Source organism: Neovison vison, chromosome 3, assembly GCF_020171115.1.
Source record: "Neovison vison isolate M4711 chromosome 3, ASM_NN_V1, whole genome shotgun sequence".
Taxonomy (NCBI): domain Eukaryota; kingdom Metazoa; phylum Chordata; class Mammalia; order Carnivora; family Mustelidae; genus Neogale; species Neogale vison.
The window spans coordinates 18,274,086-18,292,500 of NC_058093.1; the positions used below are offsets into that span (position 1 = coordinate 18,274,086).

Genomic DNA, 18,415 nt, shown 5'->3' on the forward strand with positions numbered 1-18,415 from the left:
TTATCTAAATGTATTTCTTATTTGTTTTTTTTTTGGAAACAAATAATAATAACAAATTGAAAGATATTTCTCTATTGGGGCGCCTGGGTGGCTCAGTGGGTTAAAGCCTCTGCCTTTGGCTCAGGTCATGATCCCAGGGTTCTGGGATCAAGCCCCGCATCAGGCTCTCTGCTCAGCAGGGAGCCTGCTTCCTCCTCTCTCTCTCTCTGCCTGCCTCTCTGCCTCCTTGTGATCTCTGTCTGTCAAATAAATGAATAAAATCTTTAAAAAAAAAAGATATTTCTCTATCAAGTTATATAGCTGTTGGCTGTAAGTGTATACGGTTTTATATGACTATCATAGTCATATAAATATAGTCATATATATATATATATGACTATCTCCACTGGCTAACAGCTAACAGGGGCCTAAACCTAGTTGTTTATTGTTTATTTGACAGAAATTCTGAAGTTGGTCCTGAGGGGGTTAGAGGCACTTTTAATTCATCAAGGTCTCAGTCCCAGGTGCCGGGTTTTTCCCAAGTGGCAGGCTTCTAGTCTTTCCACACTGCCAGCCTCCTGGTGGCACCATACTGGTGACGTGTCTCTTTAGATCCACAAAATGGCTGCCCAGCCTGCAGCATTATAGCCTTGTAGAAGAGCATTTTACACAGGAGGGAAGTTGGTGGAAGCCAGACTGCTTTCATTCATCTCCAACCCCACCTGCCCCCCCATCCAGAAGACTTCTTATGTATCACCGTACAAAACAGTGATATGCCCCCCAGACCACCCACCAGCACATGGGATTAGATTAGATCTAGCAAGATCCATGCCCTGGGTTTGGGCCCATGGTACATCCTAATAAAATCAGAGTTCTGTTAGTCAGGGTAATGGGACAGGGCTGTCGGGAGAGCAAGTAACAGTGCTTGCTATAGTTAGAAGGACATAGACACTTAACCTATATTTCTGTGATCAGTAATTACTTTATTCGCATACTGCTTCTATCTGAGTAATCTAAATTTTCTATGAATATTTGGCCCTCATGCCTTTATCATGACAGTTGCAATAATAGAGAGAAATTATTTTTAATAACCTCAAATTAAAGTTATTTCTAATAGGAAGACTGGACTCGAAATTTCCCAGGTTGGCCTGTTATTCACATCTGGCTGTTGTGAGAACTAGTGCATTAGCTGAAACAAAACAAAACTCTCTGATAGATGTTTCTGAAATGGTACCAGCACTATTTTTAAACAAATAGCAATCACTAATACTTTCCTTTTGGTGTAATTCCATATTTTATATTAATTTGGGATAAGTGTGTGATACTATGTGTAATGATTAATATCAATTTGTTTTGTGCTCCTATGGGAATTTATCCTAGAGTATCCTGGTCATCCTGTAGGGTTCAAACATACAATAGCTCATATTCATGCTGGAAAAAAAGCCTGCTGGGGCTGAATGTTTCCTACAATGTCTCTACAAAGGAGAAACTGCCCCTTTCTCTAGCCCCTTCTAGACGTCCACCTAGAGAAGCTGCTAACTATCTGAATAGTCAGGGCTCCCCCCACTGGAAAGTAGATCACTAAAGGGCAAGGCCACTGCCTGGAAAGGTGGTGGATCTTCATAGTTATATTCTCTATTCTGGCTTTGCCATCTGGTTTCTGCTGGTACATGATTGGCATACTGGATTCAAGGGGGAAGAAACAAGAAGCTTTGCTTGGGTTTCTTGGTCTGAGTCACATTTTCTAATCTAGCTCAGTTTTACCATAGAGAAGCCCTGTATGTGGAGGAATGACCACCACCTGCCCAGCGATGTGTAGAGCACCACTGACTTCCATCCAGTTAGTGTTCTCTGTGGCCATACTCCCTTGAGGATACCACAAGCAGAGGCAGGGGAAATGGTAGGATCGGGGCACAGAACCTTACCCAAAGTCCTTAACACCGATAGATACTAAGTTTTCTTTACAATAACATCAAATGGGGTCCTGACTTTGGAAACAAGCAAGTTAGTCACAGTTTTGAACCATAATGGTGCAGAAGCAATGAAGGAGCATCTGAAAATTTCCTGAATTTTCAGAAAGTAATTTGTACTGTGAAAGCTATTTAAACTACAGAGAAAGCACAGAGATCAGCAGTTCTTAAAGCAACTCCTGGGCTCTCAAAAGTTCCTAATTGGCATTTGTAAAAGATTCTATTAGCTTGAAAATATATGAATATATTGGTTTGACTACTACTACTTTAATAAAGACTATAATTTTTACTTAAACCATATAATTATATGATAAAAATATTATGCTTTCCTTTGAAAAATCCATTTATTCAGGCCACATCTGGTGTCAAGAAACAAAAACCTATTCCATCCGAGCTAAAGTAAAAGCATGATTTATTATAAAGATAATTATCCCAAGTAAATCCTAGAAGAAAGAATACACAGCCAGACTTTAAGAAACTGGTGAATCTGACCAGCTCTGAATCAGAGCTCACAGCAGAACTATGTGGCTCTTTCTAAAGAGTCACTGCCTTTACCATGATCCAGATACCAACTTACTCAGCCATTTTTCTCAGTGCAAGTTGTTTGACACCATGAGAGAAATCTAAATCTAAATCTGAATGGTTCCCCTCGAGTAAGGTGTGTTCATTCTAGCCCAATCAGTTGAAACCAAGGGGGTGAGAACAGCTGAGCAAAGATGGCCATTCTTGTCCCTGCCTTAGGCATGGCCTCTGGGGGGAAGGAGGCTCTCTTAGAAGCATGTACAGGCAAGGATGCATTGACTGACCATTGTATTTTAATGTAGTTTTTAAAAAAAGACAATTGACACCAAACTATATGAGAAAACAGGACAATAAGCAAACCTGTGAGTGGATTCAGGTAACACAAAATGACTGAACTCACTTTTTTGTGTGTGCACTGTCACTGTTATGTCTAGCATAACATTATCTAAGGTGGAAGCCAATCTTTTAAACTATTCTTCCCTAAATACAGGCATTCATGGGTTTTTCCATATGTACTACAACACCAAATATCTTTATGGCTGGTCTAATTTATTTGTTGCTCTTCCACACTTTTGTCTTCAGAATCTGTAAAAGGAGAAGAATGAAAAGGTGTAACTATTTAAAAATCCATTAGTAACCTATGTTTTTTTTTTTTAACTAGATTTACATTTTCTCTCCTCTTTCTCCAAATTCCTGGTTTCCTGCATTCAGTCTCATTCAGCTGAGGGAGTGTGTGTGTGTGAGTGTCTATGAGGGACATCAAACCACAAGACTATCGTTAGATCTTTTACAGAAAGCAAAACTTAATTCTGGCCTGCCTCCTGACCTTAATCTATTTCTACATGAAGTGTTGTTTGGTTCCTTTGTTTCCATTCTGAATCTTGTAGCTACATTTTTCCATTTCTTCTCTCTGCCCTGCTTCTTGTCTATGTACCAATTCTATTCCCCAAAGTTAACCCCACACCAAAGCCCATCATTCCATACATTTTCAGAATGGAAGGTACCATGGATTTGTTCATTTTATTGGATATTCAAATAAGAGTGTTGGAACCGTTGAGTGAATATCCTGAATGGTCAATCCCAAAGAAGTCTGTATCGGCCTGATTTTCAAAATATACCATGACAACTAAGTTATAGACTTTGAAAATCTAGAGTTGCAGATATATTTGTTTCCATTTCCTTACTTATTCATTCTGAAGGATTCAGTTGCCATTGACATAGCCCTGGTTATAAATGTAGAAAGGGAGGTTCCAAAAATGTCAGCAAGCAAAGCTGGGGATGTGGGTGGGGGGAGGGTTTAATTATATCTGGGGGACATTTGATCTCTTCTACCCAGTTCTACTAATAGAATAAGAAAAGACTAGTTAATGTTTTGTTTCCCCACCTACCATTTATGGCTTCTTGACCAAAAGGCTTTTCAGAAGTGGGTTGAGGAGTCAGATCTAAAAGATTCACTGCTGTAAATAAAGAAAGGGCAGAACAGAGATTTTAGGATCTAAAGTACATTGATTTTTGAAGTTAGTGTCATTTTCTCCTATCCTGTTCCTTCCACGCCAAGTTCTTCTGAATGTCTTGTTCTTGGGGAGCTGCAAGATGCCCGATCACTTGTATATGGAGTTTTGAGAACTGGACTATGTTCATCTGTCGACAACATTATTCTCTAAGACTGAACAACACGAGTCATGACCATTAGCACTACAGAGATGGTTTGTGATTCGATTGACTTAGTGTCTGACATAACCAGGATCTTTTTCGTCATCTTTGATTAGATCAGAACACATTCTATCTTTATATTCTGAAATCAAAATAAGCTAAAACATACTGGATTTAGAATATAACTAACAATGATGAAATGTTCTAGGTCAGTATTTTTCAAACTTTATTGACCATAACTCACAGTAAAAAGTGCATTTTACAGGGGCCCCTGGGTGGCTTAGTTGATTAAGCATCTGCCTTTGGCTCAGGTCGTGATCCCAGGGTCCTGGGATTGAGACCCACATTGTGCTCCCTGCTCAGTGCGGAGTCTGCTTCTCCTTTTCATTCTCCCTCTGTTCTCTCCCACTCTCAAGTGAATAAAAAGATCTTTTAAAACATGCATTTTACATTATAGTCCAGTATGTGCACTTGTGTGCTTACAATAAAACAGAAGAAGTTACATGAAATAGAACTTACCCTTTTCTTATTTTTTCCACTCATCTTTGGTTTTTTATTGTATGCTAGTGCATTGGGAAAAAAAAAAATCTGGTCTTCTCACTTACTCTTTTCTTATCACTTTTATTCCAGTTCAAGGAAAAAATGCCAGTTGTTAAACTGATTTCATCACCTACAATTTTTTTTTCTTTTGTTTTAATAGGCTCCATAAGCAGCATAGAGCCCAGCATGGGTCTTGAATTCACAACCCTGAGATCAAGACCTGAGCTGAGATCAAAAGTGAGACGCTCAACTGAGCTGCCAGCTGCCCCACCCACATTTTTTTATGACCCACTGAGCCCAGTGTGGAAAGCACTATCAAGTGATATTTGAGTCTAATGCTCCTTCAACCTGCAGCCTCTCAAACAACCCGAAATCAGCCCCATTTTCTCTACTTTATTACCACTACTGTTCATTTGTCTGTGTAAGATTATGTCTTAGAGGGTCCAAGAACCTAACGTTTTAACCAACAACATGGATCATTCTGATGCCTAAACTCTGGAATACATACTCTACTTGGCTCTTTTTCAACCATGCTGGAAAGATGCCCGTCACCTTGGTCATGACAGATCTGACAGTTTTTTCTCAGTTCTCTTACCAGGGCCTTGGAGCCCTCAGTTGTTTCCTTGAGTATTGCTCAATACCAGCTGGGCCAACTGGAACAACAGTGCAGCCACCCAGATACCTAGAGATACTGTCTGACTGGACCTCTTTAAATACCAGTTCTGTCTGGGACTGAGCTCAACAGTCCTCCAGGCAGTGATTTGGGCGACTCCATCATCCTCTAGGGGGCCAACGAGAAAGCAAGATTAGTTCTCTAAGCCTGACGGCGTCCATTTCGTGCTTGTCTCACCACCCACCAGCCATTTTGCTGAGCTCTCAAGCAACCAAACTGGATGACCTCCCCATGCCTCTTCCAGTCCTACTCATCCTTTCAGGATCCTCTGTTCTATCCCAGCTACTCCATTTATTGTCTTCTCAATACAACTTTAGATTGCCTCAAGTTCACACCTCTGGCCACCTGAAATGCCTTCTCTGCCCATGTGTCTCCTCCTGGTGGGGCACATTTCACAGCTTCTCTTACTCCTCCACCTGCGGGTTTCTTTTCCACTGTGACGTGAGTAATTCCTAGTCATCCTTGCAGACTCAGCTCCCATGTCCCTTGTACTTGAAAGCCTTTCCTAACCTTGCTGTCCCTGTCAGGAGAGCCCCAATGTGGTTCAGTTATACCTGGACCTCTCTCTACATACCACTTCTTTCTCAACAGGGTAGGGTTTTTGTTTGTTTGTTTGTTTTTAAAGATTTTATTTATTTATTTGACAGACAGAGATCACATGTAGGCAGAGAGGCAGGCAGAGAGAGAGGAAGGGAAGCAGGCTCCCCACCGAGCAGAGAACCCAACGTGAGGCTCCATCCTAGGACCCTGGGATCAGGACCTGAGCCTAAGGCAGAGGCTTTAACCCACTGAGCTACCCAGGCACCCCTGTTTGTTTGCTTTTAAAGATTTTATTTATTTATTTGTCAGAGAGAATGAGAGACAGAGAGAGAGAGAGAGGCAGGCAGAGGAAGAAGCAGGCTTCCCACTGAGCAAGAAGCCCTATGCAGAGCTCCACCCCAACTCCCTGGGATCATGACCCAAGCTGAAGGCAGACACTTAACTGACTGAGCCAACCAGGTGTCCCTTTAAGGAAAAAAAATTTTTTTTTTTTTTACTTATTTATTTGAAAGAGTGAGGAAGAGAGAGAGTGAGCAATCCAGCATGAGCAGGGGGAGAAGGAGGGGAGGGGGATAGAGGGAGAAGCAGACTCCCTGCTAAGCTGGGCTCCTGATGTGGGCTTGATCCAGGACCTTGGGATCATGACCTGAGCCATAGGCAGATGCTTAACCAACTGAGCCACCCAGGCACCCCTAAACAGGGTAGTTTTTGATTGGCTTTGCTGTTTCCTATGCTAGATGGTGAGCACCTTGAGAGCAAGAACAATGTTTGATTTCCATTCATGTCCCTAGGACCTAATGCTGTTTCTTTCTTTCTTTCCATTGTGCTAAGACATGTAACATGAAATCTACCTTTTAAACATGTTTTTTTCAGTGTACAGCACAATACATTGTACTGTATATGTATGTATACATTGTTGTACAATAGATCTCTAGAATATTTTCACCTTCTGTGTAAGAACCAGTAGGTTTTTTTTTTTTGAAGATTTTATTTATTTATTTGACAGAAAGGAAGATCACAAGTAGGCAGAGAGGCAGGCAGAGAGAGAGGGGGAAGCAGGCTCCCTGCTGAGTAGAGAGCCTGATGCGGGGCTCAATCCCAGGAACCTGAGATCATGACCTGAGCCGAAGGCAGAGGCTTAACCCATTGAGCCACCCAGGCGACTCAGAACCACTAGTTTCTGAATAAATAAATGATCATTTGATTACTTTTAGCCATCTGAAGTCCCAACTAGATCTGAAGATATGACTAAGTCTTCTCCTTCGTATATTACAAGGAACTCTCTTTTCCTTATGCATTTCTGTATTATTTATTATATATTCTCTTTCCTTTTGATCTGTCTTGCTTTGTTTTATTGAACTTTTTAATTCATTGTATATCCTGGCATTTACTTCCTCTTATTCTCAGGGCTCCTTTCTTTTCTTTTCTTTTTTTTTTTTTAAAGATTTTATTTATTTATTTGACAGAGAGAGATCACAAGCAGATGGAGAGGCAGGCAGAGAGGGAGATAGAGGGAAGCAGGCTCCCTGCTGAGCAGAGAGCCCGACGCGGGACTCGATCCCAGGACCCCGAGATCATGACCCGAGCCGAAGGCAGCGGCTTAACCCACTGAGCCACCCAGGCGCCAGGGCTTCTTTCTCCAGACATGTCTTGTGGCTATAACTCTGTCATTTTGTCCCCAGTGTCTCTCACAGTGATCAGCATACAGAAAGTACTCAATGAATATCTGGTAATTTCCTCCAAGATTTTTTTTTTAAGATTTTATTTATTTATTTGACAGAGAGAGATCACAAGCAGGCAGAGGGAGGCAGAGAGAGAGAGAAGAGGAAGCAGGCTCCCCGCTGAGCAGAAAGCCCGATGCGGGGCTCAATCCCAGGACCCTGGGATCATGACCTGAGCCAAAGACAGAGGCTTTAACCCACTGAGCCACCCAGGCGCCCCTTCCTCCAAGATTTTAATAGATTTTAAATATGACCTGGTTGTTTAATATAGGATGAGAGTGACAAAAGACTTAATTCCTACCTTGCGGCTAATAGATGGTCAAATTCCTTTCTTCGAAATTTAGTGTTAAGCTTTGGATTAAAAAGGACATTTTTTTATTTTTCCAATTGATATACCTACCATCTGAGACACTTTGATTTTCCTGGTCATTGTATGAGGTAGGTAAGGTGGTCTTTTCATAGCTTTTGGCTAAGTCAGTCTCTTAAAGTCAAGAAATTAAGTATTAAATTAATCAAAAAAATTAAACCTCATGCATGAATCATCTCATTGATATGCTAATAAGCAGAGATCTCCAAACTGCAAAATTCTGATTATTTTCAATGCTCTGATCTTGGAATCTCTGGAACAGTGCTTTGGGCAAGGTCTGAAGATGACAGAATCAAGACTGATCGATCTATCTAGCTAGCTAGCTATTTAGGTATCTATAACTTGACCTTTGTTAATGAAAATGGCATAAAATCAGGTTATTATTTTTCATCAAACCCTCTATAATGCAAGATTATGGAAAATTTAGGATTAACTACCAGTCAAAGGAGTCAAATTTAGACTGACTGCTTTAGAGCCCATTCTCAGAAAAGGAATTTGCAGCTCTCCTCTGCAAAAGCAGGAAGCCGCACAGAGGGCTTCTAAACTGTGGAGATAAAAGAGTTCCAGTGAAAACCAACTGCTCTTCAAACTTCTGTGTCTTTGCCCTTGGATTCCATGCTGCTTTGGCCTTTATTTCCTTTGGCCCATTCCCAGTGAGTTGACCACTAAGCAGAACAAGATCTGAATTCCCAAAGCCCATCCTCTGCCTTAAACATCTTTTCCTCTAGGTCTGGTCTCTCTGCCCTTTCCACACTGCCATATTTGACCTCACTTAAACCCTCTCTGGTCTTGACCAAGGTCAGTCTGCTGTCTCCTACCAGGTTCTTTTTACCAGTTAATTCATTCCAAGAGGCAGCAACTATTTTGATTGAGTGGAATCTGTAACATACTTGTTAAATATTTTCAATATTTAGAGATTAAAGAAAGATGATAGAACTTCCTTATGAGTTTAGGATTAAAGAAAGTGCCAGTGAGAAAAATAAGCTTATTAAAATGTATTTTTTAAGTGAACTAAAAGTAAATGGAATATTGTGGGTTGCATTGTGTTCCCAGAAAGATGTGTTGGGAGTCCCAATCCCTGATACCTATGAATTTGACCTTATTTGAAAATAGAGTTTTAGTAGATTTAACCAAGTTATGATGGGGTTGTACTGGATTGTGATGACTGGTGTCCTTTTAAGGAGAAGAAACAAGATACACACAGAGAGAAGACCGGCACATGAAGACAGAGGCAGAGACTGGAGTGATGCAGCCATAGCCCAGGACACCAAACACTACCAGCAGAAGAGGCAGGGAAGGGTGCTTCCCTAGAGCCATCTGAGAGACCATGTCCCTGCCAGCACTTGGATTTAGGTCTGCTAGTCTCACCTGTTCGCTAGAGATTAAGTTTCTGTTGTTGAAGCTACCCAGCTGGTCGTCATTTGTTACAGCAGGTCTGGGACATGAATACATACGTTACACATACATTTATAAGGTCATTGTGTTTTTAAGAAGGGATTTCTTTAGCATTCTTATGAGATGTTTTATTTTGAAGGACACATTGACCTTTGCAGTCTATTTTGTCTAATTTCGTTTAAAAGTGATAAAATGTGGATTATAGTTATCAATATTCAATAGCAATTCAGTTTTAACAATTTTTTTTAATTTTTAAAAAGATTTTATTTACTTATTTGAGGGAGACAAGATCTTAAGAGCGAGAGGGAGCACAGCATCAGGGTTGGGGGAGAGGGAAAGGGAGAAGCAGTCTCCCTGTCAGAGGAAGCCTGACGTGAATCACGGTACGCTGGGATCATGACATGAGCCAAAGGCAGGTGCTTAATCGACTGAGCCACCCAAGTGCCCCAACAAATATTTTAATAGTCTTTTAGTAGCAGCTCAATAAAATATCACATTGAAAAGGTTACCTGATTGATAGGGCTGAAAACTGATCAAATCTCCAAGTGCAACAAGTTTCTCCTGTTGAAAAATTTTAGAATCAGAGAAGTAAATGACCACAATTGCTAACTTAATCCATCTTCAATAGAAAAATATTTTGGGTCTTGATTTTTAAGTAACCAGCAAATATTTTTAACATGCCACACATTATGTAATATAATGAGTAGGGTCTTCTGTTGATTTCTTCAAGCTCCTATTGCCTCCTGATTGTTTTTAGGAAGAGGATATAAATTGAACCCACAGAAATTCAGTGTATACCTTAACCCAGAGGAGTCAGTTTATGGTCATTATCAAAGTCATCACTCTTGTATCTATTTGGACATTACCTGAATGAGATCACTTGTCATTCTGGTCATTATTGGTTCACTGATTTCAATATCTTTGAGATCTGTAAGAACTACCCAAGTTCCATTCTCAAATTTTACAGGCATAGAAAAGACGATCCCTTCAGGAATACCAAATTGGCCTGTAGTAAGCAAATAGAAAGCAAGGCAAAACAGAAGTGCTCAGAACAATAAACCCATCATGTAAAGCACTGTAGAAGAGGACAGAGATCGTACATGATTTTTACTGGTCATGGTGAACTAAATTTTTAGGGTTCCTTTCCCAGGAGGATTGAAACTTTTAACCTAGAAATATTGCCTGAGCATCTCTCCCAGTTCGGACAACTCTCTCCTTTGTACTCTCTGAAAGAAGAACTACAGTTCCCTCTCGTTACCCCTTCTGTACCCCTCATTTGGTTCAGACCCCCTGCCTCTACCTCGGGGGCTCATGCAGTCTTTCTCCTCCATTTTGTCTGGACTCCTTTTGTCTGCTCCCTAGGGCCTTTCCTTTCCCCCTCAGTAGCCTAAGACCCCAAGACATTTGTCCACCTGGCCCTGCGTTCTTCTAGCCCGCTGTGGTGGTCCCATAGCTACAGTGTGAGGCTGGGTGGGAGAGAGAAGGGGTTGGGGAAGCTGATGATTTCCCAGCAGCTTCCAGGGTCCAGTTTGGATGTGTTCCAAATAAAAAGATGGACAATACTTACTACTAACTAAGCAGCATTCAGATAAAGTTGCCCCCCACTGCCTTTTGTGCCTCAATCAAACAAGAAAATTATTCTTGCCATTTTAGTCATCTAAAATGCTGTCTGTAGAACAAAAATGTGAAGATAATGAACAAACCAGGACCTAAAAGGCTTTTCCTTAAAGGGCTTCTGTGGTTCTCTGCTCACTCTCTTTTTTATCTATAAAGAGCCAACCTTATGGGTGGACAACATATGAGAATATAACTACACGGTTTCAGGGAGACAGGGATTACCTGCTCTTCACCTCCAATATTGCATTGTTTATTGGTAAACTACTACAGAGATTAATTAAACTGTTAGCAAATAAAGATAAGGTTTTAAATGCCTATTACACTAAAAAGGTAACATTCTGATTTGATTCACCTTATTCATTAAAAGCATGCCCATATACCTTACTGCAACTGAAACAAGATTTGCTGAGTGTCTAACTGTGAAGGAAGACCCAGCCAAAGCCCTGCCCCCAGGGTGTATGCACTCTAATGGAGGGACTTACACAATGAACCACACCATCAATAAGGGGGCTGGAATGTGCTCCCTGACAGAGGAACAAAATGCTATTCATGTACAGATGAGAGATAGATGACTTCTGACTTGGGGGATTTGGAGAAATTTCCTTGATCTGCACGGTTAGCCCTGGAATAAAAGGCAGGATGGTGGTTCCACTAATACCATAAGGAACACAAGAGGCGGATTGAATGGAGAGGAAAGATAGTGAGTTTGGTTTGGTGTATGTCGGTCTGAGGGACCACATGATGTTCAGGTGGCAGTGTGAAGAGAGGCTGAGGCGGGAAGCTTCAGCGGTGAATGAGTTTACACAGGGAGAAAGTAAAATACAATGGAAGAGATGTTTTAGATGGAGCCCAGAACCCAGAACATCATCTCTTCTCACATTCCTGAGCTTCAAAAATGGTTAAAGTCCCCTGAAATAGATTTTAGCAGACGAAAGCAGGGAGGCTGTAAAAATACATCTCCAATGAAGACATGCAAATGGCTATCGGACACATGAAAAAATGTTCATCATCACTAGCCATCAGGGAGATTCAAATTAAAACCACATTGAGATATCACCTTACACCAGTTAGAATGGCCAAAATTAGCAAGACAGGAAACAACATGTGTTGGAGAGGATGTGGAGAAAGGGGAACCCTCTTACACTGTTGGTGGGAATGCAAGTTGGTCCAGCCACTTTGGAGAACAGTGTGGAGATTCCTTAAGAAATTAAAAATAGAGCTTCCCTATGGCCCTGCAATTGCACTACTGGGTATTTACCCCAAAGATACAGATGCAGTGAAAAGAAGGGCCATCTGTACCCCAGTGTTTATAGCAGTAATGGCCACGGTCGCCAAACTGTGGAAAGAACCAAGATGCCCTTCAATGGATGAATGGGTAAGGAAGATGTGGTCCATACACACTACTGAGTATTATGCCTCCATCAGAAAGGACGAATACCCAACTTTTGTAGCAACATGGGCGGGACTGGAAGAGATTATGCTGAGTGAAGCAAGTCAAGCAGAGAGAGTTAATTATCATATGGTTTCACTTATTTGTGGGGCATAACAAATAGCATGGAGGACAAGGGGAGATGGAGAGGAGAAGGGAGTTGAGGGAAATTGGAGGGGGAGATGAACCATGAGAGACTATGGACTCTGAAAAACAATCTGAGGGGTTTGAAGGGGTGGGGAGTGGGAGGTTGGGGAGCCTGGTGTTGGGTATTATGGATGGCACATACTGCATGTGCACATAGAGCACTGGGTGTGGTGCATAAACAATGAATTCTGTTACACTGAAAAGAAATTAAATTAAAAAAAAATATATACAGTATTTGCAGCTAGAGAGCAAGCTTTCCATGTTCCCACTGGTGCCCTAAGGTCTGCATCCTGATGTGTCCTTCATATCCTGACCCCACACCTTGGCCACTGTGGCCCCTGGGGGATGTTCTTCCCACACTAGTCTGTCAGGTAAACACTACTCAGACCTGAAGGCTTCCTTCCTGGAGGGTCACCACTTTATTGAAGTCCGTCCTGATTCTTCCTGCCATCTCCCTAAAATCGACCTTGCTTTCCCTTCCTCAGCTGGGATACGGTGAGAACAGCTTAGTGGAACTTGGGTTTTTGTAGCTGGCTCTTCTTCCCTCTGCTCTAGGTCTCCTGAAGGCAGCAGTGCTGTGCCTGTTCCCTGTGCACTCACACAAAACATCACAGAATTTCTGAATGGATGAGTGAGTGAATGAATGAATACGTACATGAATATGAAACTGTGGAAATCCAACAGCTTACAGACCAGGTAAGGCAGAAGGTGGGGACACAGAAGCAGGAGCACAGGGATACACGGAGGTCTGTAAGTAATACCAGATAAAAATAAACCAACCAACCCAGATTTACCTTCACTTAGTACTCCTAAAGACACGATCTCCCCAGGCGGCGAGCCATGGTACCAGTATTTCAATGTAGTAGCTATACTGTGCGCAGCTAAGATGGCTCCAAATTGTTTTCCTGTGGCTGTCAGCTTTTTAAGAGTTTCTACATATTGTCTGTTTACCCACTGACTGTAAAGAAAGAAAGAAATGAATTTACGATGGAGGGAGGAATGGGAATGAAACAATGCTCCTTGGGTCAATGGATCTCAGTATAAGAAATCATCTCCATTAAGGAGAAATATGACGTGCACAGGACATCACCTGTGCACCTTCCTTCTTCAACATTCTTCAATCCTGTAAAAGGTCAATTGAAAAGTAATGAAATATCACAGAAAGGAATCCTGAAGTGTCAAATGAAAAACAAATGAAATATAGGAACACAGAAAAAGTAGTCAGACTCCAAGAACAGTTACTCCCATTGCAAAGAATTTATTTTATGCAGATGTTATCTTGGAATCAGTGGTATCCTTTATCCTAAAGAAAATGATATCCTAACACATTGAATTATGCACAGTGAGAACTGGGGAAATAACCAAGTCGTTGTTATCATCTAAAGTTCAAATTCAGGGAGTCGTCCAGCTGATAAAGGGCTGTTCCTCCTAAGCCAGTGCCTACAGCTCGAGGAGACACTGCCTTTACCCAAAGGAAACAGGTACCAGGGGGGTGGGCTTGGGGGCACACCATTTCTGAGCATGGATGAAGTATCCCTGGCCTGAGGAAGGGGCAATGGAAAGGAAGTGTTACAGCTGGAAAGGGGCTGCAAAGCTTAGAAAGAGGCTTCAGAGCTGCTCCTTCCCTTCTCTCCTCCCCTGCCCTGTCATAAAGATAGTGCTGACTGCAGTCGGGGGAGGGGTCTTGGGGCTGTACCAAGCCATTTCATCTCCCTAACGACCTTGTAAGACCCAGACTATGAGACCATTTCCATTTTGCAGATGAAAAACCTGAGGCACAGAGAGGTTACATAACATCTCTAAAGTCACACAGCTAGGAAGTAGCTGCTTGAGAATCCCAACCCAGGCGGCTTGGTTCTAGAGATCGTGCTCTTTCCGAGTCCTCGGTCCTGCCTCTCCTGGAGCAGAACGTCCAGCATGGCCAGGGCCCGCTCACTGTCTTAATTCCTTATTCTCAAAAATGTTTCCACCAATTTCAATTTGGATACATGTCTCTCTCTCTCTGTGTTAAGTAAGACTCATTTTGCATATGCTTGCTTTAGAGATAAATTTAAAGGACTATGTGAGCTACTTTAGGGATACTCTGAAATACAAAAATTCATAATAGTAAAATCAAATAAATTAGATGTGGGGATTGGCCAGTTGTGATTCTGTGGAATTTTCTGTATCTTCAATAGAGCACATAAACAAAGCAGATTATGAACAATGCCAGTGTCACATCATTGTTGTACAAAGACTTCTAAGATGATTTAAAGAATTATAACAACCATTCTATATGTCTCAAGCATTGTCAGCATACCTCACTTAAAAATATACCTTACCTATCAAAAATCAAGCTCAAAACAGGGCGTGAATAGTTAGGAGGTCCCCAAATAGCACTCTCATATCTGTAAATCCTGGCTTTTCTCAGATCGATGTAGTTGTTTCCACTAATATTACCCCAAACTATCACATTTTTGATGCCTGTGAAGAAAAAGAAATTTAAAATTAACATAATAATGCGCATGCATAGAAAAAAATGACCTGTACTCTATTTTTTGTTTGTTTTAGGGTAGATCTTTTTGCTGTAAAATGATCTACGTTTATGTTTCCCCCGAATGTACAAATGACATGGATGATTTCTTGGATCATCAGGGATTGGCAATTCCTAATCATGCTCATGTGTAGACCATATAAGTGAGTTCAAGAAATACTGAAATGCTCCCTAGAAGACACTGCTACTGAAAATTATACCACTGGTGTGGTCCTGATGTAAACCCTCTGCTTAGAGTGTTTAGAACTTTTTATCTGCTTTGGTTCTGACGAAGAGTTCTTGATTCTAGACTGGAATAGAAATTTGGGCAAATCGCTTAACACCTGGATGAGTTTCATTTCCTTGCAGAAGGAAGGCGTTATAACAAGAGGACCCCAGGAACATTCTAATCAATAAGTAATTGAATGAGATTCTGGGTGTGAGGCATTTTAAGTGGAAGGTTTAGAAGGAAAACACATCACCCCAACTCCTTGCAGCATTCTCGGGGTGGAGGGAAGCAGGTAAGAAAGCAACTACTGTACAAAGTGATATGTACTGTGAAGGAAAATAAGAGGATAGGGGTTAGACAGAAATAGGGATTAAAATCTCTATGATTCTAAAGCTGTGGATCTTCTAGGAATGGTGTAACTGAAGTGATAATAAGTCATTTTATTGGTTTGTTAACTTATTTATTTGCTTAAAGACTATCCAAAGTCTAACCACTTCCTACGGTGGAGATTAAATTCTCTACTGCTATGCATGAGGTAAGATTGCTGTGTGGTTTCAAGTAATGAAATATCCTTTCTGACTTGGCTTATCTAGGAGTTCACTTTTCTCAGACAATAGCAAGTGGAGGTAGGCAGTAACACTGGTGGTTGCTCAGCAGCTCAAAGATCCTATTCTCTTGGCCTGCCCCTCATGGTCCTAAAACAGCTGCAGCAGCTCCAAGTATCACATTCGCACATGGTTGTGTTCAAAGGCAGGCAGTAGGGAAAAGAATTTTTCTTATCAGACTTCAGGCTCTATATAGCTCTGCTAGAGAAAATCATAGTGGACATCTGCTGTTTTTCCTCCTAACATTGCTTTCCTTTAACAGCATCCTGTTTTTCCTTTAAATAACTACCCTTTCTCAATTTCAGTCCATATGGCTTGGGTGGGGCTGTCCTTACCCCTCAGGTCTATCAATAGGCAAGAGTCTCAGATTCCAGACTCCTGGCCTTGACAATTGATTTGGAGATGGGCAAATGGCCCAAGCCTGGCCAATGAGATATTATTTTGCTACTTTTGTGCACTCGAGAGAGCAAGCCCTCTTTCTCCAGGGGTAAGCTCAGCTATGAATGTGTGTATGAGTCTGGAAACACCAGTGGCCACTTTGCCGCTTCATACAGAGAGCCTGACTGAGAATCAAACCAATGCTGAGGAAAGTAGAACAGAGCAATAGATCAAGAGAGGGCGCAAGTCAGTCCTGATGTTGTCAGTGGAGCCTCAGCATCCCCCTACGCCTGAAGAAAAGCTCTCTCTCTGACTAGCCTCTTTGAGTGGACTTGCTGTCACTCACAACAGAGTTTCAACCAACCCAGTGCACATGGTCTGATGTCACACATAACACGGTTATGTGTGAACAAAACTCAAGGGATATCCTGGAAAGGTCTGTTACCTTCTTTGGATCTGGGCTCTTCCCTGAATGACTCTCCTTAGTTCCCCTTGCTCAACTGCCGTTGTTGGCTGTGCTCTGCAGACCATTCCCATTGACTGCTGTCCCTCCAAAGTCTCTCTTTCCTTTACCCAACATTTCTCCATTTCTCTTTCTTCTGCTTCTCATATGCTTATTGGCTTTGGGTACAGGAGAGCATACAATGTATGGCACCACCATCCCATATGAGAGCAGCTTTCTGGTTGAAAGTCCCCACCTTGTTTTAAATTTTGTAACACTGCCTCTTCTTGGCACTTTGATGTCATATCAGACATATCAGAAATCTTTTGTGATAAAGCAGTGTCTACATACCTGTACGTAAGGTTGGCACAGGGATAAAATGATTAGAAAATGTTTCTTTTTTTTCCTACTGAAAAATTTTATAGTAATTTGGCTAGGGTAATCACTGGTCCTGGGGGTGAGGCACTGAAGATCTGTATGCGAGAATACCAGCAGAGAGGGTTCTTGGGCCTCACTGTAAAGCAATGGGTGAAACAGTTCTCGCTATAATGTGTTAGGGGCTCCCCGAAGCCCTTTATAGCCCTGAATTAGAGCATGCCAGGCTTACATTTCATTTTCTCCCCAATGTCTTGAGGGAATGCCTTGTACCTCCCTGCGTTCTCAATGGGCTTTTTTGCACCTGCTCCATCTCAAGGCACAGACACCTAACATCTTTGTTGAAGATGATAAATGTTTTCCAATACAGCACTCCCCTTTTGAATACAATAATCCATTTTCTGATCTAGTCTCATCCTCATGAGGTTCTGATGTCTACCAGTTCCAAGACTAATTGGGGGCAGAGGCTGATCAGATAGCAGGACCCCGCGGACAAGTTTAATAACCTTGCAGTTGTTACATGGGTGGGGAGTGGGGTGAGGCCACTTAAACACATCCCTGATGATTTTTTTAAAACATGCATTACCTTAGTTGATTATTGTTATGAAAAATTGAAATATTAGGTTTCAAATTATAACATGGAAAATGGAAATCTTATTATAGTAAATACTGGTTTTATTTTTTAAATGATGGACAAAGTCAGCCTATCAGGAAAAACTGTAAGAAAAAAATGTTCGCACAGCAGGCAAATCACACAGTAGGGAGTTCTTTGTATCTGCTTCATACTTTCTATTCCAAATATCTAGAATATCTAGAATAATCCTAAGGGGCATCTTCCTAGCAGATTTGAAATCACATTGTTGAAAAATAGAAACAGGGGGCACCTAGGTGGCTCAGTGGATTAAAGCCTCTGCCTTTGGCTGAGGTCATGATCCCAGGGTCCTGGGATCGAGCCCCATATCGGGCTCTCTGCTCAGCAGGGAGCCTGCTCCCTCTGCCTGCCTCTCTGCCTACTTGTATTCTGTCTGTCAAATAAATAAATATAATCTCAAAAAAAAATAGAATCAGAGGGGCGCCTGGGTGGCTCAGTGGGTTGACCGCTGCCTTCGGCTCAGGTCATGATCTCAGGGTCCTGGGATCGCGTCCCGCATCGGGCTCTCTGCTCAGCAGGGAGCCTGCTTCCTCCTCTCTCTCTGCCTGCCTCTCTGCCTACTTGTGACCTCTCTCTGTCAAATAAATAAAATCTTAAAAAAAAAAAATAGAATCAGAAACAGAAGATCACTCACACGAGGGGGTTGTTCTTAGTTTTCTGGCCAGTGCA

At 41.7% G+C, this 18,415-nt stretch overlaps 1 protein-coding gene across 1 annotated transcript in view; it reads right to left on the reverse strand.

Moving 5' to 3' along the window:
• Positions 1-2,608: 2,608 nt before the first annotated feature.
• The window catches only part of MDH1B (malate dehydrogenase 1B), a 26,400-nt gene continuing 10,593 nt past the window's right edge, over positions 2,609-18,415 (reverse strand). Inside the window, exons 5-11 of the mRNA XM_044241424.1 lie at positions 18,381-18,415; positions 14,875-15,016; positions 13,348-13,511; positions 10,227-10,366; positions 9,870-9,921; positions 3,860-3,928; positions 2,609-3,056 (exon numbers count right to left, since the gene is read on the reverse strand). The exon at positions 18,381-18,415 is cut by the window's right edge and continues 462 nt beyond it. Of these exons, the coding sequence (XP_044097359.1) occupies positions 3,016-3,056; positions 3,860-3,928; positions 9,870-9,921; positions 10,227-10,366; positions 13,348-13,511; positions 14,875-15,016; positions 18,381-18,415 (643 nt within the window). The 3' untranslated portion in view covers positions 2,609-3,015. The remainder of the gene's footprint in view (positions 3,057-3,859; positions 3,929-9,869; positions 9,922-10,226; positions 10,367-13,347; positions 13,512-14,874; positions 15,017-18,380) is intronic.